The sequence below is a fragment of the Mastigoproctus giganteus genome, chromosome 9, assembly GCF_048544385.1.
Source record: "Mastigoproctus giganteus isolate SK-2022 chromosome 9, ASM4854438v1, whole genome shotgun sequence".
NCBI lineage: Eukaryota > Metazoa > Arthropoda > Arachnida > Uropygi > Thelyphonidae > Mastigoproctus > Mastigoproctus giganteus.
Window position 1 is genome coordinate 81756122 of NC_143583.1, and position 26461 is coordinate 81782582.

Here is a 26461-nt window from a genome sequence, read left to right on the forward strand (position 1 = left end):
TGCTAACACCTGTCAGTTTCATATTTCCTACCTTCTAATTAATCTAGGTTTTCCATCTGCAGTTAACATTAAATGAAACTTAATTAATTTGAAAAATACATATTGCATATGTACTAAATACAATACATTTGTATTGTATTGTATTTAGTACATATTGTATGATTTCCATTACTATGCTATACCTAAAAATCACTGATAATCATCCAAAATTAATCCATTAATGGAAAAAGTGATTCATCTCCCTCTCCTCCAAGTCACGCGTAGACAGTGGGGTCTGCAAAAACATATCAAAATTAATTAGTGCTAATCCCCCTGCTTGCTGAATAGAATTTTTATTTAAGCTCGCTGGTTGTCGATGCCACACATTCATTGCAACATGGACATATAAGCTTTTATTTCAAAGTTGTACATTTGACGACCAACATGGGACAAAACAGAAAAATTACATTCAAACAGAATGATGTGGAGAAATGTTGGAAAGAAATAAGCCAAGAAATTAATGTAGAAGGTAAATATTTTTTTATCATAGTTTACATAAGTTTTTGTTACACGAATAGATTAGTTATGGCAATTGTACTATTATTGTGTTTAATGAATGTGTTTCGATTTAAATTTTGATTTTAAAGTTAAATTGTGAAGAAATATAACCTGGAAAAATTCATAACATAATAACTTCCATTTCAGTAATCAGCAGACGATGAATTTATGTATTATATGTACGTTATATCTCGATACATGTGATATATCTGCTTTGTAATGCATAAATTCACCATCCACCAATAATTAAAGTGCTGAATCAAAACATATCATATTCTAAATGTTTTTGTGCTCACTTTCTACATAATTGAACTCTTACAATAAAATTTAAATCGAAATAATCATTCAAAAATGTTTTAAAGTGATGCAATAAGAGTACACAATTTACCTTACAATTCATAAAAATCAAATGCTATTATATTCAATGGGATTATTAACAATAAACGTGAAAATATCTCTTATATTTTTCGATGTGTTGGGGAGTCTTAACCTATCTTGTATTTTTAAATTTTAGGCAGTTGCCTTTCTGGTCCTTCTTTATCAATTATAGTGTTATGCAGAATGCACACACATTTGATAATGTTGTTCGCTAGATTTATATTAGTTTCGATATTTTTGGACAAAATTTGCCATTTTGAACACAATATGCCAAAAGCACATTCCACTGTTTTTCTGGTTCTACTAAACCGTTTACTGAACGATTCCCTTTCAACAGTTAAGTTTCTCCCACTGTATTGTTTTAATAAGCAATCCAGTAAGGGATATGCCTCATCTGCTACAAACATATATGGAGCCTTCATATCCATTTTTGGCAAATTTTCTGGTTGTGGAATCTGAAATTGGTTATTTTTTTATAAATTTATACAAGGCAGAAGCTTGAAAGGTTCTCCCATCACTTTGCTTGCCATACCCACCAATGTCAACTGCAATGAATATATAATGGGCGTTTGCTACACCTTGCAAAACTGTGGAATGAAATTTTTTATAATTGAAAAACATTGAGCCCGAATTTTTTGGGCACAACACATGAACTGTGTTCATGCTGTCTATTGCTCCTAAAACATGAGGAAAGTTCCAAATTTTATAGAAGTCTTCAGCCACTGATTTCAAGTTGTCTTTCGTTGGTGCTGGCATATGAATGGGCTGTAGTTCTTCCCATAAAATTACAACAATCTCCGAAATGACTTTGCTAATGGTAGTTGCTCCCATTCTAAACGAATAAGCTAACATTCCGAACGAAGATCCAGTGGCTAAATACCTGAAAACAAAAATGTATTAAGTACCTACAGTTTTAGTTTTATTTTGACATTTCTATAGCTAGGGTTAACAGATCTAGAATTCAGAATCAAGGACAAAAAAGAAAAAACTAAGACATTTTTAGTTTTAAAAACGAGGACATTTTAAAAATTATATTCATTACTAAAAAACTACAATACATATTTATCGTTACTGCCAATTATTTTCAGTGAGTTTCGATAACAAAGTAAGTAATTATAAAATGTTGGGTTCGAGAGAGATGGCAGAGGTTTCTGATCTCGTCGGAGTGCCACTGAGGTCGAGAGAGATGTTTGGTAGCAAAGTCATAATTTGATTTGTGTTTGAGATAATATAGTTCACTTAATGCGACCAGTGTATTGGTTTTATTTATTCTGTTGTATTGACCGAAGGCACAACGCACATAATATGCAATTAAAATTCACTTTATAATGACAAAAAACTAGGACATGTCCTTGGAAATGAGGATATCTGGTAACCCTACTACAGCTTTCATTTATGATAATAATAATATAAAATAGCATGGGGTTACTATCTTTTATTATTTTATGTTTCAGAAAGTGTCTTAAGGAAAAAATGGAAGTACTTGAGAGATCAATTTTCAATTGAACTTGGTAAAATTCCTCCTTTGCGTTCAGGAGATTCTGGAAAAAACTACGCTTCAAAATGGCCATGTTTTCAATCTCTGCTTTTCCTTAAAGATATTGTAAAAGCCAGGCCCTGCAAGGGAAATTTATCTCAGGTGACTGCTCAAAATAAGTCCCAATCAGCAGCCATGATAAATGAAAATGAGGAAAACAGCAGCTTTCAAGAGCTACACATTGAACCAGAAACAATTGTTGAAATTTAAGATGACAGCGATAACAGTTGGCATCCTCCTGGGTCATCTGTAACTCTGCCACCAAAAAAAAAGGAAGCTTTCTCAGAATGAAAGATTTAATAATGCATGTTAAATATTGAAAATAAAAAACTACAATATTTACAAGCAAAATTGCAAAAAAAAAGAGAAAAAGAACTTTATGATGATGATTTAAAAGTTTGCTTCCCAGTGTATGGAAAATGGAGGGATCACAGAAGATGGCTTTCAGAATTCGTGTGCTACAACTTGTAGACAAATCTGCGTACCAGAATTTGTGTACTGTTTAAAAAAAAAAAAAAAAATCCCACGTACCTTAATAAAATATTGTTAGCCACTAAGCAAAATGTTTTGTTTTTATTGTTTATTTTTTGGAAATAGTCTCCAAAATAGTTTTAGAACCGTACATTTCACTTACCTCAAAGTAACAACAAGTCTTTCCTCTGGCCACATCTGGTGAGTATGGGCTTGGCACACCCAGGGTCCTGAGCTGGATATCATCATTCTTCTCTTTCTTGGTGATTCCCTTCTACTTTTGACTCTCTCTCTCTCTCTCTCTCTCTCTCTCTCAGGAACTTTTTTTTTTCCTGGTGCAGCATAAGCCTCAGTCTTCCTTGCATCATATGGATAATAATAATAATAATAATAATAATATTGGCTGCCTATGCCAATTAGTCCAAGTTTTGGTCAATCAATGTTCAGTCTTTTCTAAAATATAACTGAAAGTTTCTTGATCCATTTTTAAATATATAAAAAATCTCTCTTTATGCTGTTTTAATTCTTTAAATAAATGGTGATATTCACCGAATTTTTTACTATTGGAATTTAATGGGTGTATGCCTGTTCCTCATCTATTCATTTTAAAAAAAAAGTTTTCCATGAGGATTGATTCTTCATCTGAAGAACTGAAACTCAACGACATGTAAGAGCACATTCTTCTCAATTCACACATGAAGGCAGGATTATTTTCTGGCTTTGTTAACCACTTAAATTCTGTCATTCCTAGCAAATCGGGATTGCTATTCGTAAATTTTCAACCAATCATCAACATGGCTTGGAACGCAGAAACTTAACTGCAGACCAATCGAAATATTAGAAACAATTATTATGGGATTACGATGTTTGATTGTAAAAAAGTATTACTAACAACGTTTTTTAATTTAGGTTTTTAAAACTTCGAATGCCTTACATGTAAATGCATATTAACAACAAAAAAGCCTGTATATGATTACAGATGATATAAAAATTTATTATAACAAACTCACAATTGCAACTCAAAAAAATCACTATATATTTCTATAACAATTTGCAGATTTATGTATGCAGCGTGTTACATAAATATATATAGCTATATAACATCTATACAGGGTGATTCACTACCAGTGCAACAAACTTGCAGGAGGTGTAGGGGGCACAAAGATGAATCAGAATCACATAGCATTGCAGGGTCTGAAATGCCTTCGTCATGCGGTAGAGGACGTTGAACGGGAGGTCATGTGAACAGCGATCCTGCTGGAAGTCAGCATTTGCGAACCGTTTCTGTTGAAGAAACCAAGTAGCAAAAGTCCTCCGGAGTGGATAATCCGCAGGCTCCGATGATTGGACTCGTTGCAGATGGTATGAACTCATTTGGTTTGTTGACAGTACCCTCCATACAGTGGATTGGGAAATACCCAATCATTGGCCTATCGCACGAGTACTCGTACTCAGATTGCCTTCTGCAAGATGTAGGACATTCTCCTCATTGTCTGGCGTCTTCATCGTTCGCTCTCGATTCATGGTACCTCTCGTGAAACAACCAGTCTCACGTAACCTTCTGTGCACACATGCGAAAATCGTATGATGAAGAGCACGCCTGTGCAGGAAACGTTCCTGTTACAAGCGCAGAGCGGCGTGCTCATTACAGTCCGCAGCTCCATACGCGAGGTGCATGTCGGCCAGTTCAATGTTTGAATACTCGTCCATCCTACTGCCTCGAGAACTGGTTCGCAAATGCTGACTTCCAGCGGGATCGTTGTTCACGCGACCTCCCGTTCAACGTCCTCTAACGCATGATGAAGGCATTTCGGACCCTGCAATGCTATGTGATTCCGATTTGTCTTTGTGCCCCCTACACCTCCAGCAAGTTTGTCGCACTGGTAGTGAATCACCCTGTATATATATATGAAATCTATTTTATATTAAATATATATATATATGGTATGAGGCACATAGAAGTATACAATCGGGTTAATATTTGTATTACGCTGTTTTTTTTTTTTTTTTTAATAAATATTTGTGTGGACTGTATCATCATCATTTGTCTAATCAAAAATCGATGATAGTAGATTATTTGATCAATTTATGAATTTTAAGGAATCTTTCTGAGAAAAAGAAAGATGATAATTGAGTGGGAAGAAAGATAATTGCGTAGAAAGTGGGCTGAATATTTTAATCAATGCAAGAGTTCCCAGATATGTTCCGAGCTTTTAAATATACATTTCATTTCAATATATATATATATATATATATATTTATATATTTTTTTTTTTTTTTTTTGCCCACAATGGAACGCAGAACATGTATTTTCATTAATGGAGTAACATTATAAATATTATGTAAACAAATACTGTGAATAGTATTTTGTTGATAAATTTTTCATGCATATAATTTCAAAATGGATTGTAAAACATTTTATAATTACTTACTTTGTAATCCGAACTTACTGAAAATGATTGGCAGTAAGGATACGTATGTATCGTAATTTTTAATAATAATTATATCATTTTTAAAATGTTATCGTTTTTAAAACTAAAAGTGTCCTAGTTTTTGAATTCTATCTAGATGTGGTAACCCTACCCTAGTGGAGATAAGTCTTAAAAAAAGAATGATTGCACAAAAAACTGATATTGTCATTTTTTTTGTGCAATTCTGGTGGTTGACACTGGAAGAGACGCCAGGATTGCTTAGTGTCGGACACTATACTTATGTATATAATTCTATCTTACATTTAAAATGTATTATTTTTTGTCTTTTATTATTATGCTTCTTCATTTTTCGATTTGTAGCTATGCTACCTCCTCTCATCTTTCCAGTTTTAAATATACATTTCATTTTTTTTTCCATTCTCTTCAACTGTTATCAATACATAACACTTATTCATATATAGTAACTTCTGAACACTTCGCAACTTTTTTTTTTTTCTTTGATAAATTTTAAATTCTTCACCTGCAAAAATATTATTCCTTCCTCTTTTAATTATTTCAGTATTCATTCCAACGAATATTTTATCGAAATGTCCTGTGATGGGCATTAGTAAACCACTCGCTCCCTCTCTTTTCCTCATAATTATTTATCTTTTGATTAAGTTTTCACCTGAAAATTATGGGATACCCGCTGAATTGCAGGAGGAGATGATCGGCAATTTTACAGTAGCGCTTTAGAGTCACAAAGTTTAGAGTCACAGTCACAAAGGAGATTAGGCAGGCAAAGGCAGATGAGAAATCCTTGGCAAAGGATGCAAAGAAAAACAACAGAGAGTTCTTTACCTATGTAAACTCTAAAAGGAAAGGGATGAATCAGATTGGTCCTGGATATTGATGGTTCAACTGTTGATGATCCTGCTCAGGTGGCTAACAAACTAAATGAGTATTTTGCATCTACATTCACCCATGAGGAGTTATTCAGGGAGGGGAATGCCAGAGGTGAGTTAAACTCTGGCATTGAGTTAGATGATTTTGTAATAACTGAGAGGAAAGTGGAGGAGAAATTGTTGAAGATAAACATAAAAAAGGCACCCGGAGTGGATGGGATCTATCCAGTTATATTAAAGGAGGCAGCAAAGGAAGTAAGCAAACCCTTAGGCATAATTATGAGAGCTTATTTGGACTCAGGGGAGGTACCATGGGCTGAAGATGTGCAAATGTGACCTCAATTCACAAAGGAGGATCAAAGGGCGACACAAGTAATTATAGACCTGTTAGTTTAACTTCTGTTCCAGGAAAATTAATGACAGCACTGGTTAACGAAGCACTGCAGGATCATCTAGACAAGACGACTTCAGTTAGCTCGGACACAGCATGGTTTTGTTAAGGGAAAGTCTTGTCTGACCAATTTGATTGGATACTATGATGTGGTCATAAAGGAACTGGATGCAGGGAATAACTTTGATATCATATATTTGGATCTTAGAAAGGCTTTTCATACTGTTGCACATGGAAGACTGCTGAAGAAATTGGAGCAGTGTGGCATTGGAGGCAAATTGCTGTTATGGATAAAGGGATGGTTGAGTGGGAAAAGACAGAGAGTAGTAATCAATGGACACTGCTCATCGTGGACTAATATTATTAGTGGAGTCCCTCAGGGTTCAGTGTTGGGTCCATTGTTGTTTTCTGTATTTATAAATGATATTGATGATGGTGTATCAAGCTTAATGTCCAGGTTTGCAGATGATATGAAGGTTGGCAGGGTTTTTAAGGACACTAATGACAGTACGCAGCTGCAACAGGATCTAGAAAAGTTGAGCAGATGGGCTGAGAGGTGGCAAATGAAGTTTAACATTGACAAATGTAAAGTACTATATATGGGAAGCAGTAACTCCAGAGTCACGTATCAACTCTGTGGTACTACACTGATAGTGGTAGAGAACGAAAAGGACCTGGGGGTAATTGTGCAGGCAGATATGAAGTTTTCTGAGCAGTGCAGACGGCCTGCAAGAGTAGCTCATAGTGTCTTGTCAATGATATACAGGAATTTTTCTAGCAGGGATAAGGAGGTGATTATCTCCTTGTATAAGGCAATGGTCAGGCCACACCTTGAGTACTGCATACAGGTCCAGAGGCCTCATTTTAAGAAGGATGTAGAGCTGTCGGAATGAGTATAGATAAGGAGAAGATTATTGAATGGAACAAAGGGTTGCTCTTACGAAGAAAGGCTTAAATTTTGCAAATTACAGTGTCTGGAGACTGGGCACCTGCGAGGTGATCTGATTGAGGTGTATAAAGCCTTGGATGCATTGAGCATGCTCAATGCTGATGGGATTCTTCCTCTTGCTCAGAATAATCACCTGAGAGGGCATAAATTCAAATCGAGGAAAGACAGTTGTAGAATAGATGTGTGGAAGTTTGCCTTTAGCCAGTGGGTAGTTGGTTGGTGGAACAGACTTCCATCCTTTGCTGTGGAAGTTGATAGCCTAAATAAATTCAGGCTGAGCTGGACAGGTATTTGGAATGAACGAAGGGGTGAAACTGGAGCATTTTTTTTTTTTTTTTTTTGGCTGATGCTGCATAAGCTTGCTTTCTTGCATCATATGCCTCTACTAATACTAATGCTAATATACCTAAAAGGAAAAGAATAAACAAAACCCAAGACAAATTATGGCTCCATAGCATGAAACAGTAACAAGCACAGTTGAAATTTGCACAGCTAAATGGACAGAGATCAGATTAATTATGGAGGAGAAAGTTATAGATATTCTCTGCCTAGAAGAACCCTACAATCTAAGGGGCAAGAGTGTAGGGTCATTGAAACTGATATAGACACTCTTGGGCAGGAATTGTAATCAGGAATCCTGACCTTCAGCAAGCTGTGAATCTGATACAATCGAACAGAATTCTCATCACAGCAGATTGCAACAGCAAATCAAACATGTGATATAGCACTTCAAGAGACCACACAGCTGATTCCCAAGGCCTACTGGAACAGCTTATAATCACAAACAACCTAGTGATTATAATAAACCCAACCAGCCAAAACCAACAACAGCTGGCAAGGACAGAGTAACACTGGCATTACTTTTACAATAACTATTATCCACCAAGATCACTGACTGGTTAGTCAATGAAAACTGGACAACCTTAGACCACAGGACAGTCTCATTCACACTCCAAGAACAGCAACAAAACCTACAGAGAACAGTTATTCAAGACATCACTAGATATGCATTAAAAACTGTTAAATGGGACACATTCAAATAGGAGTTCACCAAAACTTGTAGAAGAAAGACCACAGGCACTTCCTGCACAAACAGCTGAAGAACAATTGACCATAATACAACAGGCCATTATTGCAGCATGGAACACAGTGCTGAGGGAAAGGAAACCTAAATCTAAATTAGTCACCTGGTGGACATCAGAATTAACCAACCATATTGAGAAAGAAGATATGTTTCAAGAAAGAAATTCCGAAGAAGCTGTACCAATTGTCCTGCCCAAGAGGTAGAAGCCCTGAGAAATAAATATAAGGAAATCAGAAATAAATATACAAATGAAATAAGAAAATCAAAAGGAAAATTATGGAGAAATATAGTAATTACAGAAGGTAATGTCAACTTATGGGACATTATCTATAAAACTGTCTGCAGAAACTGCCACAGGGAGAAATAACCAAACACAATCATAGCCCCAGATGGAAGTACCACTTATAACCTGGGACCAAACTATCCAATAATCCTTAGCAACTCGTTTCGTGATAACCCTCAACAGGAAACACACAAACAGAAATGAATAAGTGAGAAAAACCAAACCTACACTAATGACTAAGTAGAACCACCATTCACATTGGACAAATTGAATGCAGCAACAAATAAAAAAAAAAGAAGTGTCTGGGACAAGATCTGTTAGAACTGGAAATAGGCAAAAAAAGTTGTTGAATATTTCCCAAATACAGTTCTTGACTTGTACAACAAATGTCTCAACAACTGGCTGCTTCCCCCTTGCTTAGCAGCAGGCAATATTAAAGCTTCTGATTAAAAGGACTTGACAATCCTCTCTCTGTGGTCAAATCACACCGGCCAACCTCTCTACTGCCAGTGACAGCGAAATACTAGAGCCTCTCATCTTAGGCAGGATCACAACTTACTACCAGGAGATAGGGTTGGATTCACCATGGCAATATGGCTACTAGCCAAATACATGCACCGAGGATATTATTAGAAAAATAACTAATACAGCAGAAATTAGTACAGACTGGGCAAATATCTAATTGCCATTTTTGTTGACTTTGAGGGTGCCACAAAACCCTAATCAAGCAAAAATTAGACTCACTGCAAAGGTTGATTCTACTGACCATCACAAGCATGCAGAACCACTTCGACTTGTGTCCTGTAGGTCAATACGGGTAACCTCCCACTGGATTTAAAAGTTGTTTGTAGGGGATTATCCTATCACCCAAGGAAACAGTTACCTGCAACAATCCTGAACTCACAATCAACCCAAGTAACAATATAAAACAAGTGCTTCAAAACCTCTACTGGAGTGTAGCAAAGCAGGCGGGATGCCACTACACTGGGTAGGTCACAACTTATAGATTTATCCCTAACATCAAGTGTCTAGATACAAGAAAATATCCCTATTTTGCTCCGGGGTTGAACACCACATACTTGATTACAGGCCATGGACACTTTAATAACCAAAAATTACACTCACTTGGACTGGCAGATAGCCCACAGCTTGTGGAAATGAGACATGGGAGTATGTCTTACACTCCTGTCCAAATTATGATCCCTTCAGGAATCTACTGATTTCCAAGAATAGGACCACTATATAGAGAAGATGAAACTACCTGTTCACTGAAAAGTACAAATACAACTACTTATCTGCTTACATGCAAGAAGTATCACTATACGAAACAACAGTGTAAGACAAAACGTGCAACTGCAGCCACTTCCAGCTAATACAGTAGAAACCAGAACAAACCGAGCATATAACTAACTGCCATCTCTGTTGACTTTGAGGGTGCCTTTAACCCAGCAATGAGCAAGACTACAACAGAACTGATGAATACCTACTCCTTACCTGAAGGATGGCAAATTCCAGCACAGGAGAACTTACAATAGCCAGGAAAGCCCTGCACCAGCCAACATATTTTTTTATTATTTTAATTTTTACTTTACTTTTTTTCCCTTTATTATTATTGTGTGTGTGCGTGCGTGCGTGTGCGTGTGTGTGTGCGTGCGTGTGTGCGTGCGCGAGTGTGCGTGCGTGCCCTCCCTGGGAAGCTCAGGAAACCCAAGGGATGGCCTAGCCAGATTATTGATTCCAGACTCCCTGGCCTGGCTCCCCATGCCATGGACAGAAACTAGGGATCAGCGGTGCTCCATGAGCCATTAGGCAAAGAGGCCATTAGAACAACAGAATCCAACATTACACGACATTAAAAACACAACGCTCATGCTTTCTGGCATTTATAGGGAACTGTACCTCAGCACAAGAGAAATTATAGTAAAGTTGTGGGCAACCAGCAATGCTGCTTGACCCTCAACGCTATGTCCACTCTGTTGACACAACAGTACTGGTTCATGGCAAGCCACTTGCATGGATTTTTTTTTTTTTTTTTTTGTTGTTGTTGGAGGGGGATCAACTAGTTGACAAACTCAGATGATTCTGACGTCAGTGCAACTATTAACATTCAAGATGGCACATCAATAAAAGAGGTTATGAAGTTAGGACAGTGCTTCAAAGAGTACATCATTTCAGATTATTCTGTGGGTAAAGACCCTCATCAGTGTCCAACACTGCCCCATCAAACTCAGGCTATTAATATAACTCTGGGTATTATCCCTAATGCAATTCCTAATTTCATTTCTTTGATTTAGAAGATTAACCTTTTCACAGCATTTGCTAGTGATTACATTGTTACTCTATCACAGTGCTACTCTTTCAGTCCAGCAACAAACAACCATATTTTTTATTCCTTTGTCTCTCTATGTAAATGTGTGGTCTTAACTAGTTAAGGACCACTATAGTTATAAAAAAAAAAAAAAAAGAAGAATAAACAAGAAGAAATATCAATTCAACTTCATATATAACAGAGTTTATTATTAAAGAATTAAGAACTTTGTACAAGTTTAACACAATATGCATCAGCAATAAGTACAAGATTCTCAATAGTCCTATTCTTTATTACCTAATAAACATAAATATAACATAAACATCCTTATTTTAAAAATAAAGATGTTTATGTCACACTAGAAAATTTTCAGTGCAAGCTAATTATAAATACCAGCAGAAAATATCTAGAATACTAAAATAAGATTTTTAATTAAGATACTTACTGGATTTTTAGGATCAGGCATTGTATAAAATGGCCTCACTTTTAGAGGAAATTTATCCAGAATGTAAAAATCTGTATCATACTGGGGGATGGGGGAAGGAAAATGTAATAAATTTTACTTTCAGTAAATATAACATGATTTATTATTATACAACTTTTATATTGTTATATTTACATCAATTAGAGAACTCACGAATAATATAAAGAGTGCAATAAAGAATAAATTAAACAAAGGATACAAAAATTACAATATGAGTGCACTTGCTAATGCCAAAGCTTGATTTGATGCTGAAACAATGTGTACTTAAATACACAAAGTCTGATCAAAAGATGTGTAAAAGCAGTTCCTGTCAATGTAGTTTCATTCTGATGGTACACAAGTATCCCAACATTCCTGCCACCCTGCACAAATTCATAATAAACAATACCCTGAATGTTATAAAAAGGCAACACTATTTTAACATTTGACTGAACCTCTCATGCTTTTTAGATGGGACAATTCACCAAGACAGAAATTTCATTTTGAGGTCACAGTCATGCACCCATGTTTCATTGCTAGTAATGCAATTGATGAAATTAGGATCCATTTCCACCCTTCTTTTGATCATCATTCAACAATTTTGAGCAGTGCAGACAGGCTGCTAGGACAGCCTGTCTGTACTGTTCAGAGACCTTCATATCTGACTGCACAATTACCCCCAGGTCCTTTTCATTCTCCACCTCCATGAGTGTAGTACCACACAGTTGGTATGTTTCTCTTGGGTTACTGCTACCCATATGCAGTACTTTGCATTTGTCAATGTTAAACTTCAGTTGCCACTTCTCAGCCCATCTGCCCAACTTTTCTAGATCCTGTTGCAGTAGCATACTATCATTAACAACCCTGCCAACCTTTGTATCATCTGCAAACTTGGACCTGATATACCTTCATCAACATTACTGATAAATATACAAAACAACAATGGACGCTACACCAAACATTGGGGGGACTAGACTAATAACATTAGTCCACGAAGAGCAGTACCTATTGATTACCACTCAACCATCCTTTTATCCATTTTAGCAACTTATTAGTAAAAATTGTATACGATGTGTACTAATTCCTTCGTGACTGACAGTAGAGATGTGCCCTGATTGTTTAGACAAGTTTAAACCTACAAGTTGTTGTTGTTATTTGGTTTTTAGGAGCATTAGCAACTAAGGCCATGTTTCTCCGGGGATATGTGGTGGTCATTCCCTGACCTTTCCGCATCCTCCGTATTTGGTGGTCACGGGTTCGAACCCCGGTCTAATCAAGAAGTGTGTGCTACGCACTGCCACCTACAAGTCAGGCAGCTATATAAACTAGTAAAGTGCTACTTCCACATTCAGATGTTTCTGGCACCAGGGCTAACATGTGCTTATGAGGAGCATTTGTGCAAAGTTACATTGGGCATTGTCCTCCCAAAAAAAGAATAATAATTAATTATAGACAGTTATTTTAATATTTTGTTTACTTTTACAACAACAACAAAAAAAAAAAAAAAAAAGAAAAAAAAAGTCTTTTATCAAATTGTTTCTCATACCTTCATTAATAATAACAGGATAATAACAGAAAAATAATCAAACAAATTTTGATTTAACATACATACATATATATATATATATATTCAGGTATAGTAGTCTTAATTTTATTATATCTCATACGAATTTAAAATTTCAAAAAATAGTTTACAAGATAACAAATTTCTGGTTTCATTTTTTGTTCACTGTATTGTTGAGCTATAAATAATCACATTACCATATCACTTGTGCATGCAGCACTCGAGAGGAAAAGATCTAAGTTTGAATCTCATCGTGTGAATTTTTTTTTTTTTTTTTTATATATAGCATGGCTGAATAACATTGGTTTCAGGGAAGAGTTGCATGGTTACATTTTATTCCCAGAAATTTTAGTTTTTTGTCCAACAATCAAGCAAATCAACTACAGAATGGAAACAATTAACAGATACAATATACTGACCATCTCACAGCCTTTGCTTCAGTGTTTAATGTGCATGCACACACATTTTCATAACGTATAATTATAATAATAAATTAATTATTCCTTATGTACTGCTTAAATCAACTTGTTGAGCAACTGATGTATTTAGAAATTAATGTGTTAGATTTTTTTTACAAATAAAATTAAAATGGATAGCTAATAAATTAACTATCCAGTTGACATTTGAATTTAAACTGTCAGTCTCAACTACCTGTGAAGGCAACCTGTTCCAGCAATCAACAACTCACTGGCTTCTTACAATCTAGTCTAAACCTTTTCCAATGTAATTTGAATTTATGCTGCCAAGTTCTAGAATTCTCTATAAGTAAAAAATCCACCTTTGTTCATTTTATTAACCCCTTTCAGAGCCTTATAAATCTCAATCAAATCAGTCTCTCCTCATATAGTCTCTCCTCATATAGTCACTGTTTTTGCTGATCTCACCATATGAATTGTCCATCTTTGGACCCTTTTAAGAAGCTCAATGTCTTTTTTCAGATGAGGTCTCCATACTTGAATAGTATTACGAACGTGGCCTTACAATTGCCTTATTCAGTGGGACTATGACCTAAACATTTCTATTCTACAGGATAATGTTCGATAAATCATCAATAGGACACCATGGGCTTTCCCAGTTGCTTCTTTACACTGCTCCGAAAACTTCATATCTGCCCATATTATAACTCCCAGATCCCTTTCTTCCTCTATTATTTTTAATTCAACATCACCAAGTGTATACAGTTAGTCCCCGACTTACGTAAGCCAGAATTATGTAACATTAGCATTAGTAGAGGCATACGATGCAAGAAAGCAATAATCTACAGCATCAGCCAAAAAAAAAAAAAAAAAACACCCCACTTCCCATTTCACCCATCCATTCATTCCAAATGTTTGTCTAATTCTGCCTTGAATTTATTTAAGCTATCAACTTCCACGACAGCTGGAAGTTTGTTCCAGCAATCAACTACCCGCTAGCTAAAGGAAAATTTCCACACATCTATTCGACAACTGTCTTTCCTCAATTTCAATTTATGTCCCCTCAGGTTTGTAATCTGAGCAAGAGGAAGAATCCCATCAGCATCGAGCCTGCTCGATCCATTCAAGGCGTTATACACCTCAATCAGGTTGCCTTGCAGGTGCCTAGTTTCCAGACACTGCAATTTGCAGAACTTAAACCTTTCTTTGTAAGAGCACCACTTTGTTCCCCTTAGCAGTCTTGTTTCCCTTCTATGTACTCATTCTAGCAACTCTACATCCTTCCTAAAATGAGGCTTCCAGACCTGTACGCAGTACTCAAGGTGTGATCTGACCATTGCCTTATATAAACAAGGGAATAATCACCTCCTTATCCCTGCATATCATTGACAAAACTCCATGACCTACGACTCTGGCAGCCTGTCTGAACTGCTCAGAAAACTTCATATCTGACTGCACAATTATCCCCAGGTCTCTTTCATTCTTCACTACCCTGAATGTAACACCACCCAATTGGTATGTTACTCTGGGGTTACTGCTACTCATATGCAGTACTTTGCATTTGTCAATGCTAAACTTCAGTTGCCACTTTTCAACCGATCTGCCCAACTTTTCCAGATCCTGTTGCAGCAGCATACTGTCATTACTGTTATTAAACTATCCCAACCTTTGTATCATCTGCAAACTTTGACATTAAGCTTGATACATTAAGCTTGATATACCTTCATCAATATCATTGATAAATATATAAACAACAATGGGCCCAACACTGAACCATTAATAACATTAGTCCATGAAGAGCTGTGTCCATTGATTACCACTCTCTGTCTTCTCCCACTCAACCATCCTTCTATTCATTGTAGCAACTTGCTCTTAATGCCATACTGCTCCAATTTGTACAGTAGTCCTCTATGTGCAACAGTATCTAAAGCTTTCCTGAACTTAACTTCGGACTTATGTAAATTTTTCTGGTAAAACTGCAAAGATACTTTCTGTATCATTTTTAAGAGTGAAGTCGAATGAAGGAACATATAAGTTTTTATTTTTGTTCCCATACAAACTATGTTGGATAATAACCTGCAGTGTAACTAGAATCTAGGTAAATAACTAGAGTTAACATTTCATTTTCTGCTTTAAAAATTCAGAAGAAATAGTTGACAACACGTGTTTGAGACAGGTTAACAATGTCGAAGAACTTCAGAGAAATCTCTACAAACTTCAAGCCATATGGATTGTGTCCCATCGGCTATTTCTTCGGACAATTGCACTCTAGTCCGTCTCTACATCCTTTCCTTTCTTTCTGGATTGTAGAGTCAGTTCAGTTTTGTTTGACAGTGAAGTCAGAGCTTTTGTTTGCATTTTGTATGTAATATTTGTTACATATCGGGTTATTGTAGCAAAGTTGAAATTCGGGTCGAACCATTTTCAATGACTTTGCATCAAACTATCATCGTATAGTGCACACTTCATTCGCATGATGTAAGGTGTGACAGCATCCTTGTAACTTAACCCTGTGAAATTCTTTAAAGAAAATTTCATTTTGACCATTATCATGGTGGCAACTAAGAGAATAAGTTTTTTTTTTTTTTGTTATTTTGGTTTTTTTTTAGGAGCATTAGCAACTAAGGCCATAATTGCTCCAGGAATATGCGGCGGTCATTTCCTAACCTTTCCGCATCCTCCGTATTTGATGGTGACAGGCTCGAACCCCGGTCTAATCAAGAAGCGTGTGCTACGCACTGCTGCTCCTTCCCACCTGGCTACGGAGGCACCTAAGAGAATAAGTGAAAGCAGTACTACTTCACTGCAGTTGCAGGAGTTTTTAATTGTTATGTTATATAACTATTTTCCTTCATTCTTCTGAGGATATGTGGTTTTTTTGATTTTCTGGCATATCAGGGATATAGTAACAATATTTTATTAATCATTCCTGAGTTACGTAAAACTCAACTTACGTAAGAAGTCATGGAACATGTTTCTTACATAGTAGTAGTGGCATGTGATGCAAGAAAGCAAGTGTATGAGCTCATGCAGCATCAGCCAAAAAAAAAAAAAAAAAAAAACAATCACACAATTCCCTCCAAATGCATGTCCAGTTCCTCCTTAAATTTATTTAACCTATCAACTTCCACAACAACAGATGGAAGTTTGTTCCGGCAATTAACCACCCACTGGCTAAAGGCAAATTTCTGCACATCTATTCTACATCTGTCTTTTCTTAATTTGAATTTATGCCTCCTTACATGGAGGCATAAATTCAAACAGTGACTCCCAACATGGAGTCACTAGTTCAAGAAGCACTACAGGATCATGTAGACAAGACAGCAGTAATAATTCAGACACAGCATGGGTTTGTTAAGGCGAAGTCTTGTCTGACCAATTTGATTGGATATTATGACATGATCATAAAGGAACTGGATGCAAAAAATAATTTTGATATCATATACTTGGATTTCAGGAAAGCTTTTGAACATGGAAGACTACTGTACAAATTGGAGCAGTCTGGTATTAAGGGTAAGTTGCTATAATGGATAAAAGGATGGTTGAGTGGGAAAAGACAAGAGTGGTAATCAATGGACACTGCTCTTCGTGAACTAATGTTATTAGTGGTGTCCCCCAGGCTTCGGTGTTGGACCCATCACTGTTTTGTATACAAAGGGTACTAGGAAAGTTTTGCAATACAGCTTTGTTTATTTAATTTTTTCAAAGTAATTTCCTATACATTCAATACACCTCTCCATCCTCCGAAACCAATCTTTAAACCAGTTCTGCCAAGTTTCACTAGGGAGTAAAGCACACTCGTTGTTCCAAGCCCGTAGAAGGTCCTCATCACTGGAAAACCGCCTTCCTTTTAGCTTCATTTTCACATGCGGGAGCAGTGCAAAGTCACAGGGAGCAAGGTCTGAACTGTAGGGAGGGTGCTCGAGAAGTTTCAGTCCTGTCGTGGTCAAATATTCGGTGCAGGCTTTGGCGCGGTAAGCTGGAGCATTATCGTGATGGAGGTACCAGGTGTCCATTCTTGACTTTGGCCGCAGGTTCTTCATAGATCCAATGACTTTAGGCAGGCATTGTTCAGTATACCACTTAGCTGTGACTGTCTTCTGCGTGTCCAAAACGACACGTTCCACAATTCCACTTGATTTAAAAAATACAGCTATCATTTTCTTCTTTATAGATCGGGATTTTCTGACAATTACGGGTGTGTCGTCATCATCAAAGACCCAAACTTTGTTTTGGCCTTGGTCGGCAGATCGTAATAAATAAATAAATAAATAAATAAATAAATTTTCTGTTTATACTCCGGCATGACAACCAAGTCAGTAGAGTTTACAATAAATCGTCAATACAAATATTTATCGTATTTAGTAGTCACGGGCTTGAACCCCGGTCCACTCAAGGAACGCGTGCTATGCACTCTCGCTCCTGACCACTGGGCTACGTCAGGCCAATAGTACAGCCAAGTCTCGTCACCTGTCACGATGTTGTTCACATACCGAGATTGTCCCTTATCAAACTTTTTTAACATCTCCCGGCACCAAGTCACACGTCGTGTCATCTGCTCTTCAGTCATTTGATGCGGCACCCAGAGAGAACAAAGTTTCTTCACGTGCAAATGATCTTGCAGAATCGAACGAATTGCTGGTGCATTTAGGCCCAAAGTATCCTCTATCTGTTGGTAGGTCACTCACCTGTTTTCGTAAAGCATTTTCCTCACAGCAGTAACGTTTTCCTCCGTAACTGACGTTCGTGGCCTTCCCGGCCTCTCAGAATCCTCCAGAGTGAAATTTCCCCTTTGGAATTCTCTATACCACCTGAATATCGTTGTACAATGTGGACAATCATCATCTAGTGCAAGAGTCATTTCTTCTAAGCACTGGTCTATGGTTAAACCACGCACGAAATTATACCACAAAACTGTCCTTATCTCATTTTTTTTTTTTTTTTTTTTTTTTTTGATTTGGTAGTTGTTGGCACATCGGCTTCTGTGGCCATATTGCACCTCCCAAGGTTTTTGCAGTACTTTGATCCAAGCCCAAGGCGGGAATCGAACCTGCGACCTTTGGGTTGCCGGGCAGGTACTTTACCCACTCGACTAGCCCGGTCGGCATCTCATTTCGTGACCACGATGCCAACGCAAGCACTTTACACTCTCACTACTAATGAATAACAGCCCATCGACTTGGCGCGGCGGCTACTATGCACGTATGAACATGTCTCACCATGCAGCAACAAGCAGCTTCCTGTGATTCATTGTTGCGTCATATTGCAAAACTTTCCTAGTACCCTTTGTATTTATCAATGATATTGATAAAGGTATATCAAGCTTAATGTCAAAGTTTGCAGATGATACAAAGGTTGGCAGGGTTGTGAATAACAGTAATGACAGTATGCTGCTGCAACAGGATCTGGAAAAGTTGGGCTGAGAAGTGGCAACTGAAGTTTAACATTGACAAATGCAAAGTATTGCATATGGGTAACAGTAATCCCAGCCAGAGGAATGTACCAACTGAGTGGTGTTACCCTCAGGGTAGTGGAGAATGAAAGAGACCTGGGGGGAATTGTGCAGTCAGATATGAAGTTTTCTGAGAATTGCAGACAGGCTGCCAGAATGGATCATGGGTCTTGATATACAGGAATTTTGCGAGCAGGAATAAGGAGCTGATTTTCCCATTGTATAAGGCAACACTTTGAGTACTGCATACAGGTCTGGAAGCCTCATTTTAGGAAGGATGTTGAGTTACTAGAACGAGTACAGAGAAGGGCAACAAGACTGGTGAGAGGAACAAAGGGGTGCTCTTATGAAGAAAGGCTTAAGTTCTGCAAATTGCAGCGTCTGGAAACCTGGCACCTGCAAGGCGATCTGATTGAGGTGTATAAGGCCTTGAATGGATTGGGCAGGCTCAATGCTGATGGGATTCTTCCTCTTGCTCAGATTATAAACCTGAGGGAACATAAATTGAAATTGAGGAAAGACAGTTGTTGAATAGATGTGCAGAAATGTTCCTTTAGCTAGCAGGCAGTTTATTGCTGGAACAAACTTCCAGCTGTCGTGGAAGTTGATAGCTTAAATAAATTAAAGGCAGAACTAGACAAACATTTGGAAAGAAAGAATGAGTGAAATGGGAAGGGTTTTTTTTTTTTTTTTTTTGCCGATGCTGTATAAGCTTTCTTTCTTGCATGATATGCCTCCATTAATGCTAATGTTCCAGCTTATTCAATGATCTCTCATGAGGGACTGAGTCAAATGCCTTGCTAAAATTCAAATAAACTGTGTTGAAATTGTTCCCTCCATCCAGCTCATGAGTAACGAAAAAGCTTACTAAGTTAGTTGAACCTGTTTAAGTTGAACAATCTATGCGCCCGATCAGTGATGACAGCTTCGTCTGGGGAGATTTGATGTTGCTTCTCCCAGAAATGTTCAGCTACAGCGGATTTACCAGCGGATTCTGCATTTCTTATTGCATTTGTGTGCTCCCCCAGACGAAATACCTTATAACCATGTTTTGTGTTATTCAGAAAACCATATATATCTAGATGTCCCTGGATTGCACTCTTAATCATTGCTTCTAAGATTTTCACTCCACTGAAGTCAGACTAACTGATCTATAGTTACCAACTTTGCTCTTAGAACCACTTTTATGTATTGGTGATATGATGGTACTTCAACCCAAATGAATCTCTCCTGAGTCCAAAGATGCTCTCATAATTAACTTTAAGGTTCAATACACTCCCTCAAAATTAGTGGGTATATGCCATCTCTAGGAGATTTACTTGCCTTCATGCTTGAAATTTTTCTAATGAAGAATCATCTGTAATTTCATATGACAACCTCACTCGCACAGCCTCTTCTAAGCAAAAAGTGTATTTTTTCAGTACAGACACATGCAAAGTACCTTTTCAATTCATTTGCAACATCAGCTGGGTTGTCCAAGACTTTACCATGCCAAGTGCACACGGGTCTGATGTGATTTGGTTTTTTTGTTCCTTATATTCACACATATGAAAAATTCCTTGTCTCCATTCTTTGCTTTCTTAGCCAGTGTTTTCTCATACACAGCCTTGGCTTCTAACCTTATCTGTGGTACCATTACAAATCGACTTGTAGCTGTTGTAGGCTTCATTACTTTTCATCACTCTGTAACTGTCCCACTCTATCTTTTTCTGTTCTATTTGACTGGCCAGCTCTGCATTCATCCATTTCAGCATTCTCCTCCTGCAATATTTTCTTACTGATATATATGCGTTCATGGCTTCTGTGATTTTTGCTTTAAAGGCATTCCATAATTCAAGTGTTTTCGTCCTCACTCCGCCATCTGCCAATTAATAGATGCCACATAGCACCTTAAATGGTCAAAGTCCGCTCTTCTGAAATTAAAACCCATGCCTTTACCTTTAACTACTGCAACATTTTTCTTCATTTTCTAACCGACGACCATGTGATCGCTACCTGCCAATGGTTCTTGTATTTTAAGCCCTGTGACATCATCTAATTAATGGGTAATGGTCAAGAATATTCTTACCCCTAGTATTATTTCTAACATGCTGGTATAAATAATAATCATTTAGTTTAGGTAAAAATGTTTTTCTCAAGATGAGTTTCCTCCCCAATTTTTCAAATCAGTCTGAGGCAGATTGATGTCACCCATAATAAGACATTTGTGCTTGCTTTCCCTTCCCTTTTAATGTAAAGACTCTCATCACATCCTTTAATCTTCTAGTCTGTAGATTACTTCCACTCTCATCATATCCTTCAATCTTCTAGTCTGTAGATTACTTCCACTCTCATCATATCCTTCAATCTTCTAGTCTGTAGATTACTTCCACTCTCATCATATCCTTCAATCTTCTAGTCTGTAGATTACTTCCACTCTCATCATATCCTTCAATCTTCTAGTCTGTAGATTACTTCCACTCTCATCATATCCTTCAATCTTCTAGTCTGTAGATTACTCCCACTCTCATTATTCCTTTTCTTCCAACTAACTCATGCCACACAAATTCTATGCTGACAGACTTCGGACTGAGCAAAAGCTCTTTTTGCATTCAGGATGCTTTTGATAAGAAGCATGAAACCATCATCCCTCCTATCTTCCCTACCTTTCCTAAATACATTATACATACTGTAGTGGAACTCGTTATTCCCAATTTCAGGCATGTACCACGTTTCTCTTAGCCTATTATGTCAGCATTATTTGTCCTAAACAGTAGTTAAAATTCAGCCATTTTATTGACAACACTCCTGACATTACTGTAGACACAGTTAAGACTAAGTATTCTTCTATAGTTTACTACCCTAACATATCCTTTTAAGTTATTTAGGATTGTTTCCCTATCTGTCTCATTCCACTCATTTGAAACATTGCTACCCTCAGAACACCCTGCATCACAGTCGGCTGTTGCAACCAACAAGAATTCTTGAGGTGAGTGAAAGCATTACTTTGACCCATATCATCAGATAAACATGGATCTATATTACCCTTCTCCCTTGTAACTATCAGCAACCCTGAACCCTTAAGGTAACCTCAATGATACTGACAAAAATCTTTGCACCACCTTTGTTCAAATCAATACCATCTCTACAAAACAAATTCCTTCTACTAACAAGTGTGGGCTACGCTAATAAAAAGTTTCCCCTAAACTCTTGAAGATTCCCTCATCTTGAGTTAATTCACAAGGCTTTCTGCACATAATCCTTCCTATCGTATCTGGACAGAATTGCAGACACCAACATTCTGACCTGACTTGCGGAATTTTTTTAACGTGGTCCTATATTTATCCAACAAATGGTCAGGTCGTGTTCGTTTAATATCGTTAGTCTCCACATGAATAATAATACTTTCTTGTTGGTAACATACTTTCAGTTTTTTGGTAACATCATCAATTGTTGCTTCCGGCAAACACACCCTGGTTCTGGTCAACCTAACTTTATTACACAAAATATTACCCATTTCCCTGAAAACAGATCCCAATAAATTCTTCAAATAGGCCTCTGGGATTGGGTATATTCATACTATGATTTTTTAGTGTTTCTCACCAACCATTGAAGTAAAAACGAAAGACGGAAAACCAAATTCTTAAAATTTTTTTTAATATTTACAATAAATTTATTTACAAACAAAACACCATATTACTGATGATAGTAATTTTAAAATAAGACAACTGTGATATACAGTAAATATACAAATACCGAATTTAAAATACAATAAAATATACAAGGTTAAAAGCGCTAAAATACTAACTGAAGCTTTCAAAGGCTTCTGCCTTCTTTCTCAACAGTGTACTTCTATTCTGCGGTGCATGATTAAATACCAGCAGGTTCACGGTGCGTCTCACGTAAACGTATACTGTTCCCGTCGGAACTGGAAGTGGCTCGGGAGCGTTTCAGGCAAAAACGTTCATCCCCTCCAAGGATTACCGCCTCAAAGAGGGGATGAATGCGTGTGCCCCTATCTCTATTTATATTATTCTCAATAGAACTAATTCGTAAGCTCTCGAGCCACTTGCGGTCCCAAAATCTATGCGCCCGATCGGTGATGACAGCTTTGTCTGGGGAGATTTGATATTGCTTCTCCCAGAAATGTTCAGCTACGGCGGATTTACCATAGTCTGCATTTCTTATTGCATTTGTGTGCTCCCCCAGACGATCTTTGAGACGCCGTTTTTCTTTGAGACGCTGCATTTCTCTTTGAGACGCTGCATTTCTTATCGCACAAATGTGATAAGAAATGCAGACTATGGTAAATCCGCCGTAGCTGAACATTTCTGGGAGAAGCAACATCAAATCTCCCCAGACGAAGCTGTCATCACCGATCGAGCGCATAGATTTTGGGACCGCAAGTGGCTCGAGAGCTTACGAATTAGTTCTATTGAGAATAATATAAATAGAGATAGGGGCACACGCATTCATCCCCTCTTTGAGGCAGTAATCCTTGGAGGGGATGAACGTTTTTGCCTGAAACGCTCCCGAGCCACTTCCAGTTCCGACGGGAACAGTATACGTTTACGTGAGACGCACCGTGAACCTGCTGGTATTTAATCATGAACCGCAGAATAGAATACACTGTTGAGAAAGAAGGCAGAAGCCTTTGAAAGCTTCAGTTAGTATTTTAGCGCTTTTAACCTTGTATATTTTATTGTATTTTAAATTCGGTATTTGTATATTTACTGTATATCACAGTTGTCTTATTTTAAAATTACTATCATCAGTAATATGGTGTTTTGTTTGTAAATAAATTTATTGTAAATATTAAAAAAAATTTTAAGAATTTGGTTTTCCGTCTTTCGTTTTTACTTCAATGGTTGGTGAGAAACACTAAAAAATCATAGTATAGATCCCAATAAAACCAGATCACCTTCAATCAGGGTGGTATGCATTTGACTATTCTTATCTGGGACCCGAATTGCGGGTGCATCACTTAAGAGGTCACGAGATACTTGAGTCCCTGATGATGAGCACCCAGTTACACTTGTTTCTAGGGCAAGCACTCGTTTCTTCAGTAACTCAAATTCTTCTTGCAATGCACCAAGTTCTAATTTGAGATTGGTACACTCATTAGATCAAGTGCAAAGAAAAGAATCATCAGTTGAGCTAGGTTTGTCCATTAGGCCAATCTTAGAATTCATGACTCACACTGGAAACGTCTGCAGGCATTTCTGTCTGGATCACGATATCTTTGGACTTGGTATTGTAAGCGGACCTCTTAGCAACCATTATTAGAGTAAAATTTTAACTTAGAAAGATTACAAAATTGAAATTTATAATATATTACAGAATTTAAATTACGAAAATATTACAGAAATGAAACTGTTAACTCAACTTTAACCACTAGAGAAGTTAAATTTAAGCTACCACATGAAAGTTATGACGTTCCCACCAAAATATTGATAACAAGGGCTATCTGAATATTAAGCTGTAGCTTTATAAATACTTAACTAAATACAAAATTAAACTGACCTACATGACTATATGGATTCAAACTATATATTAACTACAGTTTAGTATATTAAAATAAAAAATTTCTAAATTATTCCAAAAACTAAACTGCTATGGAATTCCAAAATGCACAGCCACTGTATACAATCAAGTGCAGCAATTTGCTATATGTGTGCACTGGTTAATGTCCAACCAACCAATCAAATATTTAGCATGCTGCAACCAGTTTAAAAGGAGTAAATGGTCAAGGTTGTTTTACAATATAGAACTCTGTTTTGGGCAATGGTAATTCATCTATGATTGATGAGGGCGTTTTTTCTGAATAGTAAAGGACTATTGCTGTTTGCCATCAGTGACTATGTGAATCATTGCTTATTACAGATGAAAAGTTTTCAAGTCTTGCTGTTATTCATGAACCATGAGCTGATACAATGCTATATTGATATTGTAAACAATATCAATACAGCATTGAGTGAGTTACCCATATAATTTTCATCCATTTGTATTTGATTAGGGGGGGGGGAAGCCCTTACACAAAACATACATTCCTGCGGCATTGTTTGTACATAACTTGGTAAGTGACTGTATTTCCACTACATAACCTAGATAAATTTGTTTCTGTGAGGTCCAGTGTGGCTGCATCTGTTGCACATGCTTAACTCTAATTTTGGGCCAAAGGCAAGTCAACAGAGTAGGCTCCATCTGCCCCTTAAGTGTTTTGCATAATGGTTAACCCTGCCTTGCACATATATCTCAGCTCCCAATGAAAATTTACAGCAAAAAAATGTTTATTCCTGTTGACAAAATTATAGGAAAACCAAAATAGCTAGACACAATAAATGGTTAAACTAAGCAGTTGTGTGAGCCAGTGCCTGTGGCCCATGGCTATTAACTATTCACTATGGCATTTTTATAATTTTTGGTTGATGTTTTCACAATAAAATAAACAAATAGTAGTAGTAGTAGTAGTGGCATGTGATGCAAGAAAGCAAGTGTATGAGCTTATGCAACAACAGCCAAAAAAAACAAAAAAAACACACCATTCCATCCAAATACCTCACCAATTCCACCTTAAATTTATTTAACCTATCAACTCCCACAACGACAGATGGAAGTTTATTTCAGCAATTAACCACCCGCTGGCTAAAGGCAAATTTCCGCACATCTATTCTACATCTGTCTTTTCTTAATTTGAATTTATGCCCCCTTAGGTTCGTAATCTGAACAAGTGGAAGGATCCCATCAGAATTCAGCTTGCTCAACCCATTCAAGGCCTTATACACCTCAATCAGATCACCGCGCAGGTGTCTAGTCTCCAGCCACTGCAATTTGCAGAACTTAAGCCTCTCTTGGTAAGAGGATCCCTTCATTCCCTTCACCAATCTTGTTGCCCTTCTCTGTACACGCTCAAGTAAATCTATATACTTCCTAAAATGAGGCCTCCAGACATGTATGCAGTGCTCAAGGCGTGGCCTGACCACTGCCTTGTACAGAGGTACAATCATCACCTTTTCCCTGCTAGCAAAATTCCTATATACAATTAACAAAACCCCATGACCTGCCCTGGCAGCCTGTCTGCATTGCTCAGAAAACTTCATATCTGACTGCACAATTACTCCCAGGTCTTTTTCATTTTCTACCACCTTAAGTTTAGCACCACACAGTTGGTACGTTTCTCTGGGGTTACTTCTACCCATATGCAGTACTTTGCATTTCTCAAGGTTAAACTTCAGTTGTCACTTCTTAGCCCATCTGCCCAAATTATCTAGATCCTGTTGCAGTAGCACACTGCCATTACTGTCATTAACAACCCTGTCAACCTTTGTATCAT

The 26461-nt window shown here is 37.2% G+C and overlaps 1 protein-coding gene across 1 annotated transcript in view; it reads right to left on the reverse strand.

Moving 5' to 3' along the window:
• Nucleotides 1-26461, reverse strand: part of AspRS (aspartyl-tRNA synthetase) — a 306084-nt gene that overhangs the window by 76627 nt on the left and 202996 nt on the right. The window contains exon 11 of the mRNA XM_090380710.1: nt 11700-11780. Coding sequence (XP_090236836.1) covers nt 11700-11780 — 81 coding nt within the window. The remainder of the gene's footprint in view (nt 1-11699; nt 11781-26461) is intronic.